The 20,174-nt window shown below is 35.1% G+C and overlaps 1 protein-coding gene across 1 annotated transcript in view; it reads left to right on the plus strand.

The window, feature by feature from the left end:
* Positions 1-20,174, plus strand: part of LOC134534750 (elongation factor 1-gamma) — a 58,439-nt gene that overhangs the window by 8,839 nt on the left and 29,426 nt on the right. The window contains exons 3-5 of the mRNA XM_063373272.1: positions 3,294-3,357; positions 4,066-4,208; positions 12,163-12,326. Coding sequence (XP_063229342.1) covers positions 3,294-3,357; positions 4,066-4,208; positions 12,163-12,326 — 371 coding nt within the window. The remainder of the gene's footprint in view (positions 1-3,293; positions 3,358-4,065; positions 4,209-12,162; positions 12,327-20,174) is intronic.

Here is a 20,174-nt window from a genome sequence, read left to right on the forward strand (position 1 = left end):
ATATTTGATGTGCTGCTTTATTTATTACTTAATAGTAGAGATGGGTCGAGTTTTGGTTTATCGAGTCGAGCCGAGTTGGGTCAGATTGACTCGACTCGAAAACCGAGTCACATATTTTATCAAGTTCGAGACTCGAAACACGTTTCGAGTTAAGTACCAGCATCGTGACATAGCACTTTATTATAGGTTGTCTTAACTTTTCGCCAAGTAATTAATACAGCAAGAATTGATAATGACCTTTAAACAAAACAAATCCCGTGCAAACCTAGGCCTACCTTCATTTATGAACGTGACGTAATGTGATTTTGTCGATAGTGGCGACAGTTTGTAGGACAATTATGTCACATGACCATTTTATATTTTAAAAAAACTTGGAAAACAGCGTGCACTGTTTTTATTTTGTTTTACATCCTGTGTTTACTGCAAATACGGTACCGCATTTGTTTACAAGATACGTCAATGGATTTCCGCTGAAGAAAAATTTGTACCAAAACGCACATGTATTAATAATCATAACGTTTATCGTGCCCCGTTTATAATAACTCGTATAAATAAGAGATTTCCATAACCAAAAAATAAAAACACTAAATAATTATATTATAATATTTAGTAAATAACATCCAAGCCGTGAAGCGTGAATTGGCTGCATGTTAGGCCAGCCAGCCTTGCATTTTGGAACTAAATTTAGCTGTGCTCCGCTACGCAGCGCTGCGTGTCAATAACGTTTAAGATAAAATTACTTTCTTTTTGTTTGAATAAAATATAACGCTCATGCATTTTATTTGGCAATCATTTACTGATCGCCAAATCAAATGCATGAAATATTTATTTATTAAACATGTTGATATTCTTGTAGTTGTAACAGTTCCGGGCGAATAATTTTGCAGCGGAAAATGTATTTACATTGAGAAGTTACGTAGGTAACTCTACGTTTGCAACACTGACTAGTGAAAAGCCCAAAACGGCATACAAATTTCGGCAAATGTAAATACTGATACAAATATTAAGTGGATTTTAAATGGAGAAAAAATCGGAACACGGTAGCTTAGTTTTTTTTAAATTTAAACAACATAATGATTTGCTAATTAATCATTTAAAATATTTAAATAATGCAGATGCATCTTGGATACACAATAATTCTTATATCAATGGATGTGTAGTAATATTTTATTTTTCATATTTGATGCAAAAAAAAATAAAATTATGAAACTCAAACTGACTCGACCTCTTCAAAAATTTTGTGGCTCAAACTCGACTCGACTCGAAATATGAATTGCTAAACTCGACTCGACTCTTAGCCAAAAAACCTCAACTCGTCCATCTCTACTTTAATAGTGTGCTTGATAGAAAAGTTGTTTGAATTTTATTTAGATTATAGAGATAATCATGTGTAGATAACAGACCTTTGTTTTTAAAGCGATGTTTGGGATAGTTTTTGGAACTTAACACTGATATTACAAAATTCAATTTATTAAGTTTTAGTGCACAGGTTAGTTAATACAAGTTTTAGGAGGGGTGGGGGATTCACATTTGGTACAGAATTTTGGAACTACATAACTATCAGTGCAACCTCTATAAAAAGGCAAGCCAGGCACTGATTTTGTTTGGTTTGTAACTCAAGGAGGAAAATTGTTATAAGAAAGTGATACTTACTTGTTCTACAGCCAGTGCTGTAGTTTGGTATTCACTGTCTTACAGAATAGAAATTATTCATAGAAAATAATCTCCTAGTTAATGTCCTTTAAGTAATTACATTGTATTATACAGCCATGAAAATTTTTATTATAGTGATTTGTAGTCATAATATTTTGACCTCTATAAAGGTAGATAAGTACTTCATAGTGCTTGTGTGTCCTATATTTTTTTTTGTCATAGAGGAACATTAGTTGGCGACTCCACCCTGAGCAAATAATTTTGTGTCAGGACTAAATACAGCCATACAATTATCAAAGGTAGACTCCAGACTTTGCTGCAGCCATTGTCTGATAAACTATCTTGGTTCTGATGGTTGAGCAGCATCAAAGTGGTTGGTTTCACTCTTCATTGCAGAAGGAATGATCATAGTTAAGAAATTGTTGCAGCAAGCATCATCAAAGTTGAAAAATGAACTGAGAGCTTGAATGTGATAAGGCTCTAAATACATAATAATGATGATATACTGCTAGGGTTCATCAGGCCTCTTCCTTAGTTTAGGTGTCAACCAATCAGGGGAGAGCTGTCCTGCCTTTAGCTTGTGTATCGGCCAATCATATTGGGCTTCTACTCGTCTGTTAGCAGAACATTCTTCTACCATCAAGCACAGTGGACTTAAATAAATTCTAAACAGTAGCTAGCATGTAACAATAGGAACAGTCAACGAAGCTGTAGAAATATTCAAACATATCCATAGTTGACAACTTTTATGATTTTTTTTGTACACTGTATAATATTAGGCCCTATTGTACAATAATTTGTTTTTCTTCTGGAAATAATTACTTTTGGAGTGGTTCGTGGTTTCGGATATACCATATTAATAAACCGCGCACAATTTTTTGTGTAATGTGTGCACTGCTTATTCAAAACTTAAACATTGCATGTCAACGCCACATACCACATGTTTTCATTAAAGCTTCAAGGTTGGGAAACTTGTTGTGGTAATCATGGTTGGTACTGGACTTAAAACTAGAAAGTCAGGGAATTCCAGAAAAAGTCAGGGCAATCGCAGCATATTTTTGAAATTTATTTTTATGTTAAAAGTGTAACAGACAATACTACTTTCTTTGATGTTTAGGCACCTTGAAAAATTTGGAAACTTTTAATATCGCAAGCTGCGTTAATTTTACTACGTGGCCAGTTGTGATGAATATGGTATATTATCATGTGTATGGTACCGTTCAGCCCTTAACACATTAGTCAAAGAAACAATTGGTCCTATATTCAAAAGTTAATTTAAATAAAAATTTTAATATAAAACAGACTTAAAAATATAAAATAATTTTTCCTAGCCTCACGCAGATTTATAACCTCATACAGATGGTCCTGAAAATTTGTGATTGTAAATTTTTATTACTACATATGAAAATACTTCAAGATTTAAAATGAAAAATGTATGTATATGTTTTCTCCACATATTTCTAACCTATCTGATTGATTATAATGGGATGTTAGAAACACAATGCATAGCTTTTAAGTATTTTCAGCTTGAATAGAAAATATTTACATTGCAGCTTAAAAGTTCTTGACAACAGAAATGCTAGTTAAACTTTAAAAATCATTCTTTCATTTTTTTTATGGCGTTCATTTTTTTTTTTCAGGTCCCTGCTTTTGAGACTGCAGATGGAAAATGTTTGACTGAGAGTAATGCCATTGCTTACTATGGTGAGTTCATAGTTTCTATTCCAATTTTTTTTATTGTAGGTTGTTGGGGTTCAAATGTACATTGTGATAACTTAAGGTTTTTTTCTTATACTATGTATTAGTAAATTATTTTTATTACTATTATTTAAGGCTGTTCCCATGCATATATTACTAAAACTCTTTTCCAGTTGTCGTTGAATAGCAAATATTGTTACCAGATATTTATTAACGTTCACTGCAAGCTGATTATTGTCATGCAAGTGATACATTGACATTCAACGTAACTTTTACCTGTGATTAAATAACCCTTTTGTTGGCAAATTTGGGTAAAATGTAATAAGTTGAGATAAATTTACAGGGATAGTCCTTGAATAATAATACGGTAGCTTCAAGAAAATGAAATAACCAATGTGGTGTGAGACTGAGCCTTAAATTTGGTGAATGGTAATTGGATGTAAATAGTTTATTTTAAGTCTAGCATCCTAAAAAAATTTTTTTAGAAAGAATACAGTGACAGAGAAACTAAGATAAATTTGTGTTCATATTTTGTGCTCTTATGAAACTAGCAGATTGAAGTAACTTGGAAATTGGTTTGATGCAAGCCCAAATTGTAAAGATTGTTGTCCTTGTGAAGGGACAAGTTGGTGAAGATGAAGAAGTGTGTGGGGGACATGTAACGCAACAGAACGTGCACACAGAGGGGGCTGAGTGGTGGGGTGGTGGTTGCAGTGTCGAGTCCCCAGCTGCGAGGGGAGACGGAGCTGGACAAGGCCCAGGTGCTGCAGTGGATGTGCTTCGCCGACAATGAGATCCTGCCAGCCTCCTGCACGTGGGTGTTTCCCGTGCTCAGCATCATGCCCTACAACAAGCAGGTCAGCCTGCAGACTTAACCACTTTTAAACTAACTGATACTTTTTTTTGCAAACCAAGATTTTGAGTTGAATAGGTTTAAGAGATTTAAAGGAAATCAGTAGCTGTGCTTGCCTGTACAACTTACAAGGTCTGCGGCAGGTAATTGAGTTTATCTACTTTATGCCCAGCAGCTGCCCAGAAGTAGTGGCTGTAATAATAAAGTGGTCAATTAACCAAGCAACGTTGCTGTCCAAAGGAGGGTAGCTGGCCTTTTCCGTCATGTTCCTGTGTAATGGCAACACACGTTCCACGCTCTCGTGTGTATAAAAGGCTGCGAAGACTGGGTAATAAGACTATTAAATGCTTGACTTTCCATAGTAAATATTATGTTTTTACAGCAAAATGCTACTGACGAATTCTGCAGCATACAATATTTTGGGCTGGTTTGTCATGGGAATATCATCTAAGCATTTATAAATAGGGCTGCGTGGTTCAGGTTTTGTTGGTCAGTCTAATTTTACATCCATGACCTTGGTGTTCGGTTTGAGTCTTTACAAAAGCAAAACAAAATTGGGTTTATTTTTAATTGCTTAGCTTAAGTTGAGTAGTTTTTACGAAGTCCTTTAAAGGTTATTGAAAACAATTCAATAGTACAGAAGAAAGGCACTTTGTCGTAATCTAAAACTTTTCATGTTAGTATTTTATAGCAGACCTCTAACCATGTAATTAGCAAATCACTGCTGGCTTACAGGTCCTCGCTAAGATAATTCTTATCTTACTAGTTCAATGATATTGACACTCATTTATATACAGTGAAACCTCTATTTAACAAATCTCAAGGGACCAAAATTTGTTGTGTTTGTTGTATAGGGGTTTGTTAAATGGAGGTTTCGCACAATATATTTCTAGTCATCATAAAGCTTCACATAAATGGCTAGAACTGTCTTTCTGACTGTTTAATACGATATGAGGAATTAAACATGAAAAAGCACATATAATACACTTGTTTATTGGCCAACCATTTGATGCTTGGAAAATATCAATTCCCATCCCCAGTGCTTCCTGGCATGCCTTTTCTTGAAAAATCGGCCCCGAGACGTTGATGTTAGATGCCCTAGCCGCCATTAACCAGTCAAAAAGTATCTTGTCTAAATCATCATTTTTACATACTTTCACACGTTTTCGATCTGTTCCCGGTTGGATAATATGGTCGAAACTGTAGACGCCGGGATGTCGAAACGTTTAGCTATATCACTTTTTTTGTCACCTTCATCAACTGCATTCAAAATTTCTAATTTTATTTTAACGTCAATCTGTTGCCGCTTTTTAGGATTAGAATTCATTTTACAGTAATAACGTGTTGATTTCCGTAACTACGTGTGGAATAAATAAACAACAGTTGAAAACTGAAAAAACGGAAATTGTACTACACCATAGTTAAAAATATTTGCGTGTGCGCATCTTTAACCATAGAAACGCAAAATATACTAGTTGTTCGTCTTGCCACAGCGATGGTACGAGAGGTTTCCGCCACTAGCGCTAAATGTACCCGCCATTTTGAACAAAGTGTGGCATGTATACACGACGTGCGTTATCCATGATGCTTTGTTTATTTATGTCTTCCGCAATGGTGCATATTATTTTAAGGTTATACGCACGTATTTTTAAGCAGTGAATGCAAAAAAAAATTAGTGGATGTCTTGTAGGAGATATTTATTTTTGCGTGTTTTCCAAAAGCGGCAGTTTGTTGTAAAGGGAATTTCACTATTTCAGAACAAATAAAATTCGGTATTTAGAGGTTAAAACAGCATTGATCTTATGGCGGTTCGGCGGGACCAAAATTTTATTTCGTTGTATGGGGTTTTTCGTTAAATAGAATATTCGTTAATGGAGGTTTTACTGTATTATGGTGTGTGTATAATTTTAATGTAGTTATTTGGTAAAAGTTGTAACAAACTCAAACCTCCGGCTAGCTCGCAATTAGTCTAGATTGAATATACACATACTACAAGGGTTTTATTTAAGATTGAAAATTATGTTTCTAAAATAATGTTACTGTCATGATTTATGCTGAAATAAAACACTCTCTGACACATTGATTTCACTTTTTATTTATTCATTATAAAAATTTGTGAGTTACCATGGCTGCATCAAAGTCCCGACTTTTCTTACTTTTCAACTAGAATTTTTAGGCCCCAGACATGCATTGTAGGCCTGGTTGGTCCACCGGGAAAGGTCCCGTGTTTTTTCAGTACTTAGCAGATGGAGGGGTTGCTTGGGACATTATGTGAAGGCATGAGACTTGAGTGGCGAGCTGCAAAAGTGTTAGTTTTTTTCTTCCCAAATTATGTGACTTGTGTATTTTCGTCAGGACATGAATAAAATTCAAATTTCAATGAATTCTTTATATACAGCAAAACCCCTTATTTGAACTTTTCATGGGGACAAAGTAAAAAAGTGTAAATAAAGGGAAAAGTAAGAAATACGTTAAAGTTAATTAAAATAGTCACATCCTGCAGCGTTCATAACAAATACGGGCTACATTACACATATGCATTGAACCACAGTAAAAAATTTAAAAAAAAGGGCCGCAAATTGGAAATTTACCATAAATAGCGCGCAGTGCATGGAGAAAGGTCATTGTACTCAATCAGCTGTTACGGAGAGGCGTAGCCGCCGGCTGGCTCTCTGTTCTCTGAGCTGCGCGTGCGCAGTATAACTCACTATGCTCCGCCCAGACTCGTGACCTTCCAACAGCAGCCAGCCAATAGATGCGAGGTTAGCGGGAAAAAAATATAAGCTCCACCTCCCGTGTACCAGTTTTGTCCAGTTCTAATACCAGTTTATTGGTATACGCACCAGTTTTCTCGCTGCTGTGACATGTTTAAGTTTACGTTCATCTTGATGTCTAGATACCAACAATTAATTATTTACGATCCCCAGAAATAAATGGTTAGTTTAAAAAATATGCGTCAACTGTACAATACTTCTGAAATTATAAAATACATATAAAACAGTTACCAAGACTCCGTTCATTTTATCTTGTGAAGTTATTTCGGCTAAGTTGCGACATAAACATAAATATAGTATCAGAACTTACAAGCAGCCTCGTAAAGTCCTAATATTCCCGTTACTGTATACATTCGTGAGGTTACGTTTTTCCCTAGTACATTTTAGATTGTCTCCTGCTAAAATTACTCGGACTTTTACACGCCTAGGCTTATATTATTATATGTTTAGAAATAAAAGCAACTTTTCATGTTATAAAATATATATATTTTGCGTTTTAAAATGTTCATTGCCGACTATAAACGTTACGTTTTTCACAATGTTTTTAGGCCTACTATGGTTGTTACGTGACATAAATAGCGGGATGGATTCGATTTTTGAGACGTAATTCGCGTGAAAGGATTGTATTGGACTAAATGGGAACTAAACGGGACCTGAAGAATATAGTGCAAATAATGGAAAAACGTAAATAACGGTAACGTATATAAAGGGTTTCGCTATGTGTGTGTGTGTGTGTGTGTGTGTGTGTGTATATATATATAAGCCTGAGTGAATATCAGTTTTTTTAATTTGAATTGAATATGCACATAAATTATTCTCAATTACAAATATCAAATTCAGATAATTACAATTTTAATCCCATTAAAAATAATTTTCCTATCACGTCACATATTCAAAGAGAAATAAAAAGGTAAATATGTAGTGTAGTGGCTTCTAGGAAATTTGACAAACAATATTGGTTTTTTAAAGTTGGTTAGGATAAGTCATCTACAATAATCATACATAAAATACTGGTTAAAAAAAGTTCAATTTTTGAAAGAGGGGGGTGGGGGGAATTGAGTTATGCAACTAACATAACAAATTTTCAAACAAGTTTTTGTTTGCCAGACTCCTTGCAGGGAGGCCACAGACCGGGAAAAGTCAGGGATTTTAGAAATGGTAAGGGAAAATCTGGAAAAGTCAGGGAATCGCCTGAGAGGTCAGGGAAAATTTTCTCCTCTACCGTGCATTATTAACTTTGAATATGCCATGTTATGTTAGAATGTGTACCGTAAACCAGTTCTTACGTGCTGTTCTCGTTCGACAGTACGAAAACAATGGCTTGCGTGCAACATGAATAACTATCGTAGATCTCTTTTTACATGCTGAATGTCGCACACCAGTACCATAATAATTAGTTGTGTATGGTTTTTATGCTCTCGGTGTTGCCAAAAAATGTAATGCGTACCGGTAAACCAGTTCTTACGTGCTGTTCTCGTTCAACAGTATGAAAACAATGGCTTGTGTGCAACATGAATAACTATCGTAGATCTATTTTTACATGCTAAATATTGCACACCAGTACCATAATAATTTGGTGTGTATGTTTTTTCTGCTCTCGGTTTTGCCAACAAATGTACAGTAAAACACCGTTTTAACGAACTTCATTAGAGCGAACAATTCATTACTACGAACTATGCCTTTGGTCCCGTCAGACGTCCATATAACATAACGTAAAAAAATTTCACTAGTATGAATTTTCTCGTTCACATTTTTTAAATATTCTATAAATATTCATTTGAACGAACACTTTTCTGCCCGGCACGGTAAACGACAAACTGATAAAATCGTTGCCATTCACCCACAAACTGCACAAACTGCCATCTTATTTATTTTGATACGTGCCATAGATGACTGCAATGGACTAGTGTTGAAATTAATGCACAAAACTAGTGTAGCGACTAAAGCGCTGCATTGTGGTGTTCGCTGACATTACTCTTTGTTCTATGCTCGCACGACGTGTTTAACCGATGCGAAGTGCTACATCATAAAGTATTGCTACACACACATCTCTGGTCGTTTTCTTGTTTATTGTTTGAGAAACGTGCGGTAGCCTACAACTCATATAGTTTTGGTTCCCTAGCACGTTCGTGCAACTTCGGATTTCTCTCAAAAATTGAAATTAAAAAAATCGAAGGGTTGTGTTAGGTCAGTCACAACATGCTTGATCTTCTGATTTAGCGGCTGAAGTGGCGTTAATACCAAAACGCAAAACTTCGGAAATCTTCGCAAATTCTTGCAGGGAACCGAAACTACGTGAGTTGTAGGCTTCCCAGAAACGTGGCTATACTACATGTATAACTTATTTTTACATGTGTAGGGTGCATTTGTTTTTATAGTTTAAAAAACCGTACTACTGAACATGTCTTCTAGGAAACGACTTGAAATGTTAAAAGCAGTAGATAAAGAAAATAAAAAGACTGATGTGGCTAAAAAGTTAGGTATCTCCAAATCAACATTATCCACAATTCTCACCCAGCGATCCAGTTTGGAAGACAATAAAATGTAAAAAAAAATTCCTAACTTTTAAATTTTATATTTTTGATTTATTACAGCATTTTTGCAAACAGCTTGTCTTGATTCCAAAGGTAGGCTTACTGCTTTGACAAACAACTTACCTACGTATTTCTGAATTGTACATACTAGTATGTATGTATGTATGTATGTAGTATGTATCTTGATCCCAAAGTATAGCTGTTAAAGTAATTGATGCTTGTACCACTCATATTGGTATTAGATTTTCTACTTTGTTTTTTAACAAGATCGAGTTATGTTCAAAACCCCAAAACAGGCAATCATTGTGATTTCGGTATAAAGAACTTCATTATAACAAACTGCCATAATTTTGGTCCCTTCGTGTTCTTTATAATGAAGTTCTACTGTACTTGTTTTTGAGCACGTTCTAAGAAATCTACAAAATCAAATGGCTACTTTGTTTGGCAGCATATTTGCAGTTCTTATTTTTGCTTATATCTTGCATATTATTTGGTAGGGATTTTTCTAAAATAAAATGATTAATAATTGACGTGTTAAAACATTGCAATGAAAATCAAAAGGAAATGAAAAGCCGGTGGTTGGGTTAATTTAAACATTTCTTTCGGTTTCGGCTGGGATCGCCATTCGCCATATTGGCTTATTTGCCTTTGTGTACACTTGTGAAGTACCTATTGCTGGTGTTGCGGAAATTATTACGACGGAGTTGTAGGGGTAGTGTTCGTTAGACGTAGTGTTTGAAGTGATTATTACTGCAGTGAGCTACTTCTTAGGAATCGTAAATGGGGATTATGAAACGTCAAACATGGCTGGCTAGCTGTTCAGAGAGTTAGCTAACCTATTTTTATACAGACGTGACAGACGTTCGATTTGTTTGTTTACACGTGAAAAGATTGCGTAAAATTTCGTGTTTCAGTATTTAAAGTGTGACAAAATTTTCATAGTTTAGAAATGACAATTTAAGGAAAGTTCGTTAACAGTTTCATGGTAAGTTGCGAATAATTTGAGCCTGAAACATGGTATTTCCAAGAAAGACTTCAAATTTCAAAGATGATTGGCTTCAAGATGAGAGATTTGGTTTGTGGTTGGAACGACCTAAACCCGGAAGTAATCATGCTCGTTCGCTGTGTCAGAAAACATTCTCCCTCAGCAACATGGGGGAAACGTGCACTCACAAGTCACATGAATGGTGAAAAACACAGGCAAGCAGAAGAATATTCCAAACGTAGCAGTTGTAACTTGGGTATGTACTTTTCTTGTAAGCCAAAGCCTTCTACTAGTGCGTGGTAATTCTGATTCATAGTCATCCTCCATGTTGTATACTTCTACTATTGTTTCTGATGGTACTGTTCTTGGTGACCAGTCGGGGGTTGTCAGTAAAATTCAACCTGAGAAGAATTGTGAACAGTCAGTTGTGGAATCTACAGTTCTTTGCAAAATGCCACTGTCTGGGATAAACACGTTTGTTTTAAAGGAGGTGACTAGGGCTGAAGTTTTGTGGTGCATGCAAACAGTTTTATCACATAAGTCTTTGCGTTGTGCAGCAAGTGATTTGACTGTGATGCAAATGATGTTCCCAGACTCATCAGTTGCCAAAAAACTGCAACTGCAAAGAACAAAAATTGGGTACATTATATTACATGGCATAGCTCCTTATTTCCATAATGAATAAGTGAAATACATATTCCAGTGTACTGAAATAGTTGTGGGGTTTGATGAATCATTAAATAAGACTTCCGAACTTGGACAAATGGATATAGTGGTGAGATTTTGGAGAGAACAGAGCTGCCAGGTTTCAACTAGGTACTTCAACTCAGCATTTTTGAATCATGCCACAGCTGAAGATCTGCTGAAAGCATTCACTGAGACACTGTCAGAAATAAATTTGTGCAAAATTCTGCAAATCTCTATGGATGGTCCCAGTGTCTACCTAAAATTTCACCGTGATCTTTGTGCTTCTTTGTCAGGCCTAAATATTTGCATTGCTTGGTTGTAACAATTTTTACTTTTCAAATGTTTAATACTTTAAGATAGTGCATGGACTTATTAATTTTTTTATTGTTTTTATTACTGTTGAAATTTTTGTGCCAAAGAATCTTAACAAAACTGCTAACAACAGAGATCATATATTTTTCGTTTTAAAATATATTTATAAAATCACAATCACGGTTGTCTAAATTTAAAAAAAATTGTCAGGGTATTGTTTTTGCATAGTCAGGGAAAACCTGGAAAAGTCAGGGAATTTCATTTCTACATTTCTGTGGCCACCCTGCCTTGATCCCGACAATTTTTGCAAACCGAATTATTGTCCATTTCATGAAAAAGTAAGAAAATTTTAATAATACTGTATTGTGAAATTATGATTAACCTATTTTAGGTCAACAATATTACAATCACATATTCTATTAATTTCGTGTGGAGTCAGGAACATTTATGTATGTTTTTATTTTTGAGCAGGAACATGTGTTTCATCTTAGATACATACAGCAGGTAAGCTACTAAGTCACAAGGTGGTACATCAATTGTGACTTATGATCGATATGCTGTTGCTACTATGGTGTTCACTTCTTTTAATGATTATTGCAAAAGACTGTCCATGTTTTGTGTTGTAATCCATGATTGTTGATGGTGGTGGTATGGGCTTGTTTGTAGGCAACAGATCGAGCGAAGGAGGATATCAAGACAGCCTTGAGCGTCCTGAATGACTATCTGTTGCCCAGGACCTTCCTAGTAGGCGAGCGAGTCACCCTCGCTGACATCTGTCTGGCCGCTACCTTGCTTCAGCTCTATCAGTATGTGCTGGAACCATCCTTCAGGTAATATGGTGTGTTAACAAACCTTAAGTCTTGTTGTAGTTAGGTAGTGAGAAAAGTGTTTTTGCTGGTTTATATGTTTTAATTAACTTTACATTTTGTACAAGTTTGCAAATATATATATATATTTTTAGTCCAGAACAAGATTTGTTGATGCAGGGTGGCCACAGACCAGGAAAACTGGTAGAACTGGGAATTAAAAACAAGTTGGGAAACCTGGAAAAGTCAGGAATGTTGTTGAAAGTGAAATTTTTGAGATAATCTTGTTTCTGCATTGTAATACAGTCTTCAATGGCCATTCATTATAAAAACATGAGTTAGCTGTATCATTTTTAAAATTGTGTCTGCATATTACCATATTTACCCCATAATCCATGCATAAGTTTTCTTAAAACTTTGACTGCACTGTCTTATTGCAAATTGTATCTATTCAATCAACAGGGTTATGATGGCAAAACTTGGATCATCTGTTATCCAGGGATACCTCTGGCAATGCAAAACAGCGAAATCGTGAATCTAAAGTTGATAGAAAACTCTGAATTCATCCAATTAAAATGATTATAATGATGAAACCAAATAGAAAACTGTTAATGGACTACACACACATCAAAAGTATCAACACAGTACATACCAGTTTCAATTAACATAATCTATTTTAGAGACTTCCATCAGATTGGCAGGTCTTAATCTTCCATCAAGTTGATAATCGTTCTTTCAATACTCGCCTAGGAGATCTGCAATGAAGCTCGATAGTTCGGGATGTAGAAGTAGAGAGCAAACTGTAGGATTCACAGAACAGCGACTGTTTCAATCAGCTGGAGCTAGGGCTCCTCGAATGTAGCAGACGATGAAAACATCAATGGGTGGACTATCTTAATTATAGTGATGGGTTACCGGTTCTTGGTTCTGCACCACTTCTTAAAACTCGGTTCTCACTTTAAAAGTAAGATAAGTAATATCACCACTTTTTATGTAGTGTTTCAAGTAATAAAATATTTATTGGTACAGGTACAAAAAAGAGCACTAACTAGTATATACTAGGGCTGTGCGGGAAAGGATTTTTTTTTTTTCGGGAAATTCTCGGGCGGGAAAATATTTTTCCCGCGGGAAACGGGAACGGGATCGGGAAAAATTGATTGAAATATATTAGGGCTGTGTGGGAAAGGATTTTTTTATTCTGGAAATTCTCGGTCTGGAAAATATTTTTCATGCGGGAAACAGGAACGGGATCGGGAAAAAATTGATTGAAATATATGCTTCATATCAATTTTGTATCCTATAAATATGTTTATTTTTTAAAAAATGTTTCAAAATAATTTCTTCTGTATTGAATTTTCTTTGCAATGTAAGATGCTGTTTTAGGTGCCTTATCAACCCAGATGTGCTACCGTAACTTGTTTAAATAATTTTTTGACACTGTTTGCATTTTGCGGTTTGGTTAGCATTTTTCTCATAAAATTTCCACACGCCTTTTAACTTGGACGTTATTTTTCCCGAGTTTTCCATACGGACAAAGAAAATATAAACGAATTACAGAATACCACATAAATTCCACTAAAGATAGCCAACAAGCACCGTAAACTATTAGACAGTGTAACCAACTACCAATACCTCCAAAATGCTGAAGTTTGTTTATCTTTAAACTCAAAATCACTAAAAAATTAACTGTCCGAAAGAAAATATTATACTTTTCTACATTTCAAAGCTATTACGGTAACTTGTATTTAATTTTACAATATAATTATTATTTTTTTATTTTGGCTTTTAAATCTCCGAAAATATGACAAAGAAATACGTGATCCGATCAACAGGAATCATTTATGCTTTGTTTATGGCCTGTTGGCATCCAAAGGAAACTGATTTTCGGACATCTCGTGATGTTTGATAAAGAAAAATATTTTAGGTGTTTTAAATCGGCAGAATACTAATTATGACAAAATATTAGTAGTGTCTATATTTTAGTTAAGAAAATTAATGGCATAGAAAATTCAGGCATTATTTAATGCAAAACTGGCGTATTGCTGTCATGTTTGACAAGTTTCTCTCGTAAGTAGAGTTGAGATAGAACCATTTTCACGTATTTTTGTTTGTTTTGCTATAAACATCAAGTGAGGCATTCATTATTTTTAATGCTGTCGTATTTCGGGTATGTTATAGGTAATTACTTACGTATGTCAGACATTATGAAAACAAGTTATCATTAAACCTGGAAAAAAAAAGTTTAAAGATTGCTAAAACAGAATAAAGATTTGCGGTTTTCCTTCTTTCCAGCACTGTAAATGTTTATTTTGAAGGAAATGTGTACAGTAGAACCCCTGTCATACACTTTTCAACGGAGGGCACAAAAATGGTGTATGATGCGGGAAAGTGTATGAAAAGGGAATGGCAATAATGCCAAAAATACAATTTTTTTCCAATCTAGCATACCAGCACAATGTCAGATTAAACATAAATACATATGCGTAAATAATTGCATTATATTAATAAAAGATATGAATTCATCTATATATATATATATATATATATATACACACACACACACACACACACACACACACACACACACACACACACACACACACACACACACACACACACACACACACACACACACACACACACACACACACACACACACACACACACACACACACACACACACACACACACACACACACAGTAGAACCCTGTTATAATGAATCTGAAGGGAGTAGTTTATATGTTCACTATAGAGGGGAAACTTTATATCTGGGAAAACTTTTATATTGGCAATACATACTCAAAAAGCATAATCTTAACTACACATAGGCCTAAGCCAAGAAAATAACGAATGAAAATACTCAAAGCAACAGTTTTATGAGCAAATGCAGATATTATTTTTAATACACCACACATGTACAAACTTTCTATTAATGGTTTTTCGACATCGGCGTATTTTCCTTTTTTCAGGCGTTTAATACTCTGTGGTGTATTCGAAGCTTGAGAAAGAAGATTGTTCAGCTTGTTTAATATTGTATTTAATGTGGATGTTGCAATTCCCAGTTCCTTTGATATTAACACGTGCGGGACAGTGGGGTTGGAGTCTACCTTTTTAATAATGTCCAGTTTATCTCGCACAGATAATGCCTTACGTTTTTTAACGCTTTTTTCACCCTTTTTTTATGTACATATGTCTTATTGAAGCACATTTGCAGCTTTATAACACGAAATTGTTTTTACCGTCAAAAGTAAATAAACGTAAAATAACGAGTCTGGCGCATCAAAGATCACAACGTATCATTTAGTATCGCAGTTGCTAAAGCTGGAACGAAAATTTCTTACTTTCTATGGAAAAATTTATTCCACAGAGTTCTATCTAGTGGTAGTCTTAAAAACCTTACTCGATCAAACTGTCCGAAACGTGAACGATAAAAATGAGACGTAAAAATATTGAATTTGCTGCTATAATGTACATACGTATTTGTGTGGCGGTAATTTATGTTTAATTTTGATAACTTATTAAATGTACACGCGTTCGCCCATTCTTTAACTATGCAGGGAAAACTATTTATTTTCACCAAACTGAGCCCCATTTCTGGCTACACGTAGCCTACCGAGGCCACTCGTTTACGACTTGTTTATAATATGAAAAGTGGACAATCGAGTAGCATATTGCGGAGAAAAACGTTAATGTGATCCAGAATAGACGTTTTGTGAAAATACTTGTAATTATATGAAAATATTTGAGATAAATGTGCATTATGTCGGCAAAATTTGTTTGTGGTACACGGGAAAACGTATCAACATTGACAACAGTTGTGCGCTATATCCAATAAATTAATACATAACCTCACATCATTTTGCCGGGACCGAGACGGAAATTCACAATAAACGGGAATTCATTATAGGTAGGGACCCTGAAAAATGGTAAATAAAAACTACCAATAGCGGTGCAAAAAAACTAGTGAAAGCGGTGTAAAAACCCCTGGTAAGAGCGGTATAAAAAAACCAGTAGAAGCGGTGTAAAAAGTCAAAATTTTTAATAAAGCGGTAAATAAAATTTGTTTCGCTTAACACGTAGTACATTTATGTAAAGGGGGGGGGGGGAGGAGAGAATACAGGAAAAGTGAAAATAACTTAACTGTTAAATTTTAACTTTCATTATGAGATAATATTGAAAACATCTTGCTATTTTAAACACTTGAACATTTACACATTTAAAATTGTAATATTAATATAAACCCTTGTTGGGAAGTTGCAAAATTTGCACATCAATATTTGATTATTTGCATCAAATACATAAAATCCGTCAGTTGCAAATTGATACAATTTTCGGCATGATTTAAACGCTTGTAACACGTTTAGATATGGCGAATTGCAATTGTATAACTGTTGTTTAAATTACATGCTTCATTCGAGGGCAAAGTACTAGCTAAATTACTGTTTCAGATAAATGTATGAATATATAAATTCAAGAGTAACACTTAAATCCACTTTTCAATCTAAAAAAATATATAAAAAGTGTGTATTCAATAATAAGCAGCATCAAAACAAACAAGCCCGGAGTTTCTGAGCCAAAGATAAATGTTTCTCCGAACGTCTCAGAGAAGACGAGATAAAGTGTGTAAGTTTTCTTCACAATACATCAAGGACGTCATTTTGTATGGAAGGACGCCATGTTGGTAAAATTATTGTTTTTTTTTTTTTTTTTGTAAATTACCGTAATTCGGTTTTGACTTCAGATATATTGTGAATGTTCTAGAAAATTAAGACTTTTTTCCGTATAAATGGGGTTTGAAAGAAAAAAGTAAAGATTCACAGCGAAAAATTAAAAAATTCAACATGGCGTCGCAATGATAAAGTGTTTATGTAATTTGTTTTCTATGGCTTGTTATGGCCGTTAGGAAACCCGTTGGCCAACGAAAGAAAACAAAACAGTTGTGTTATTGTTAGGTTAATAAACGTATTAAACCCGTTTCTTGAACCCGAGGGCGTTAAAATATGAAGTTACTTATATTATTAAATTATAAAGTGAAAAAATTATTTGCCTAGGCGTCGTTCTGTAAAATATTTTCGTGTAGTGTGGAGTTTTATCTTTGACTTGTAAACATATTCTTGCGCAAATCTTAAAAATAGTGATTTTAAATGGACTATTTCGTGCGAAATTTCGTGAAATAGAGGAATTTAACCCTATTTCGCGCAAAGCGAGAAAAATGGCAAATTTCGTGAAATTTCGCGGAATTTTGCGACGCATAAACGGTTTGTAACACAATAAAAATAACATAAATTGTAGTGATGTGCGAGTCTCGGCATCATCGAGAACGAGTCGAGACAGAAATTTTCTCGATCTTGTCTCGAGATAATTTTTTTTGGCTCGGAATTTTCGAGAATTTTGTAAACAAGAAATAGGTTAGGTAATATAATATATTGAGGCAGCATTTTGCGTTGCGTGCTGAAATAATTAACATATCTTCAACGTAAAGTAGATCGAATAAAATAAGATATACTTGTTACGATAGTAAGTACTGTATACACGATAAATTATTAAAAAGTTAAAAACGAACAACTTCCGTTCACAAGTCACTACATGAAACGGTAAACGTAAACAATGAATTGTGCTGTGGTTATCACATTAAATTACAGAAGAAAATGATTATTTTCCGTTAATAAAACCAACATTAAAGTTAAAAAGAAATAATTTTCGGTATCAATATCATGTATCAACGTAAAACGGTACGGTAAAAAATAAAAATATATGTAAACATGACTGCAGAATTCTTCCGCGATTGTATTTTGTTTTATGGCCTTAGGTTATACACACGGCCAGCAGTATATAACAAGCAACATGATGTTTAAATTGCGGTCCGTATCGATAGTGACATATCGATGATGGTGAATCTTCATACTTTCATGATCAAGTACCGTCCATGGCTCAAGGAAACTGTATAGACTATGGAGTCAATAACGTATGTTTACATACGACAGTAGGCAAATAAACTGTTAAGTGAGTGTAAAGGTAAAGTTGTAATTGCAAACCGAAAACAAGTAAAGTTGAGTGCGATGGAGGAAAGTGTTAGTGGTGTGGATAAAAAAGAACGGAAAATGGACACAATATGGAACTTTTATTTAAAAAAGAAAGGTGGCGAATGTAAATTGTGTAAAAACATTATTAAAACGCCTTCATGCTCGACAAGTGGACTTTTGCGGCACTTGAAACAACATCCAGCCGCTGAAAAAGAATTCAACAAAATAACTGCTAAAGAAAAGAAGACTTCTAGTCGACAACTTTCAATGTTTGAGTGTGTTGCAAAAAAACAGAAGCTTTGCATCAGCGATGTGAGGAAAAATCAAATAGACAAAAAAATTGCTATCATGATGGCTTGTGATTTTCAACCTTACAGCATGGTGGATGACCATGGCTTCAGAGGTCTAATCAACTAATTAGAACCTAGCTACGAGATTCCTTCGCGAACAACATTTTCAAGGACGGTTATACCACAGTTGTATCAAGAGGAAAGAACCAAACTGGCTGATGAAATTAGTACAGATGCCATCAATGGTCTGGAGTCGCTTTCTTTCACTACCGATACATGGTCATCTAGGAGACATGAAAGCTACATTTCGCTTACAGGCCATTACCTAACAGAATAATTCAAATTAAAATGCCATATTCTTGGCAATTACCACTTTCTAGGCTCACATACTGCAGATGCAGTACATGCAAAGCTTGCAGGGGCAATGGAAGAATGGAATTTGCCAACTGATCAAGTCCCAGTTTATGTCATAACAGACAATGCAAAAAACCTTAAATGTGCCTTAAGGAAAACCTTATTTCATCATGTTCAGTGTTTTGCACATACACTACAGTTGGCACTGCACGATGCAAAAAATGAACATGATATTACAGCACTTTTGGCAAAAGGACGAGCTATTGTTGGCCATTATCGACACAGTAATGTTGCTCGTGAGAGGCTGCATGCACTTCAAGTGAAGCTAAACAGACCTGTTCACGAGCTACTGCCAATGGTGCCAACTAGATGGAATAGTGAATACACCATGCTGTCACGTCTTGTTGAGCAGCAGGTGCCCATTTCTGCTGATTTAGGAGAGAGCATGGCAGTGGAGAACTTCACCTCTAGTGAGTGGAAACTAGCTGCTAGCATTGCACATATTTTACAACCAATAGATGAGGCCACAACCGAGTTATGTTACTCAAAGTTCCCAACACTGTCATCAAAAATCCCATTGATATATGGAATTGAAGCAATGCTTACAAACTATGTCCAAACAGACCAATGCAAATCTGGTACTGCATTTGCTAAATCACTGCAAAGAGGTTTAAAATCAAGATTTCCTTCATATTCTTGTGTGAAAGAAGATCTTCTTTCAATGGCGCTTGACCCTAGATTCAAGACTGATATTGCAAGACCATGAAAAGTTGTTGTGCACGAAATACATCACTTCACATCAGCAACCTGAAAATGATTATCGTCCTGAACCAGAACTGGAGAAGGTGAGTGAAGCTAAAGAGACTTGCTCACTGTGGTCAAGTTTTGAAGTGTTGAAGAAGACATCACAATCATTAGTGAGGACTAAATCAAGTCTGGAGGAAGAACTAAAAATATATTTTCGTGAAGATGTAATTCCAAGGAACAGTGACCCACTTACCTGGTGGAAAAACAACAAGATACGCTTTCCAGCTCTGGCTAAAGTAGCAAGAAGGTATCTGGCAATACCAGCTACACAAGTTGAAAGCGAACGACTATTTAGTACTGCTGGAAACACTGTGAGCATTAGGCGTGAAAATTTGTTGGCTGAAAATGTTGAACAGCTGGTGTTTTTAAATAGCCGCTTTAGATCTTAAATTAGGCT

The sequence above is a fragment of the Bacillus rossius genome, chromosome 8 (genome assembly GCF_032445375.1).
Source record: "Bacillus rossius redtenbacheri isolate Brsri chromosome 8, Brsri_v3, whole genome shotgun sequence".
In the NCBI taxonomy this organism is placed as follows: domain Eukaryota; kingdom Metazoa; phylum Arthropoda; class Insecta; order Phasmatodea; family Bacillidae; genus Bacillus; species Bacillus rossius.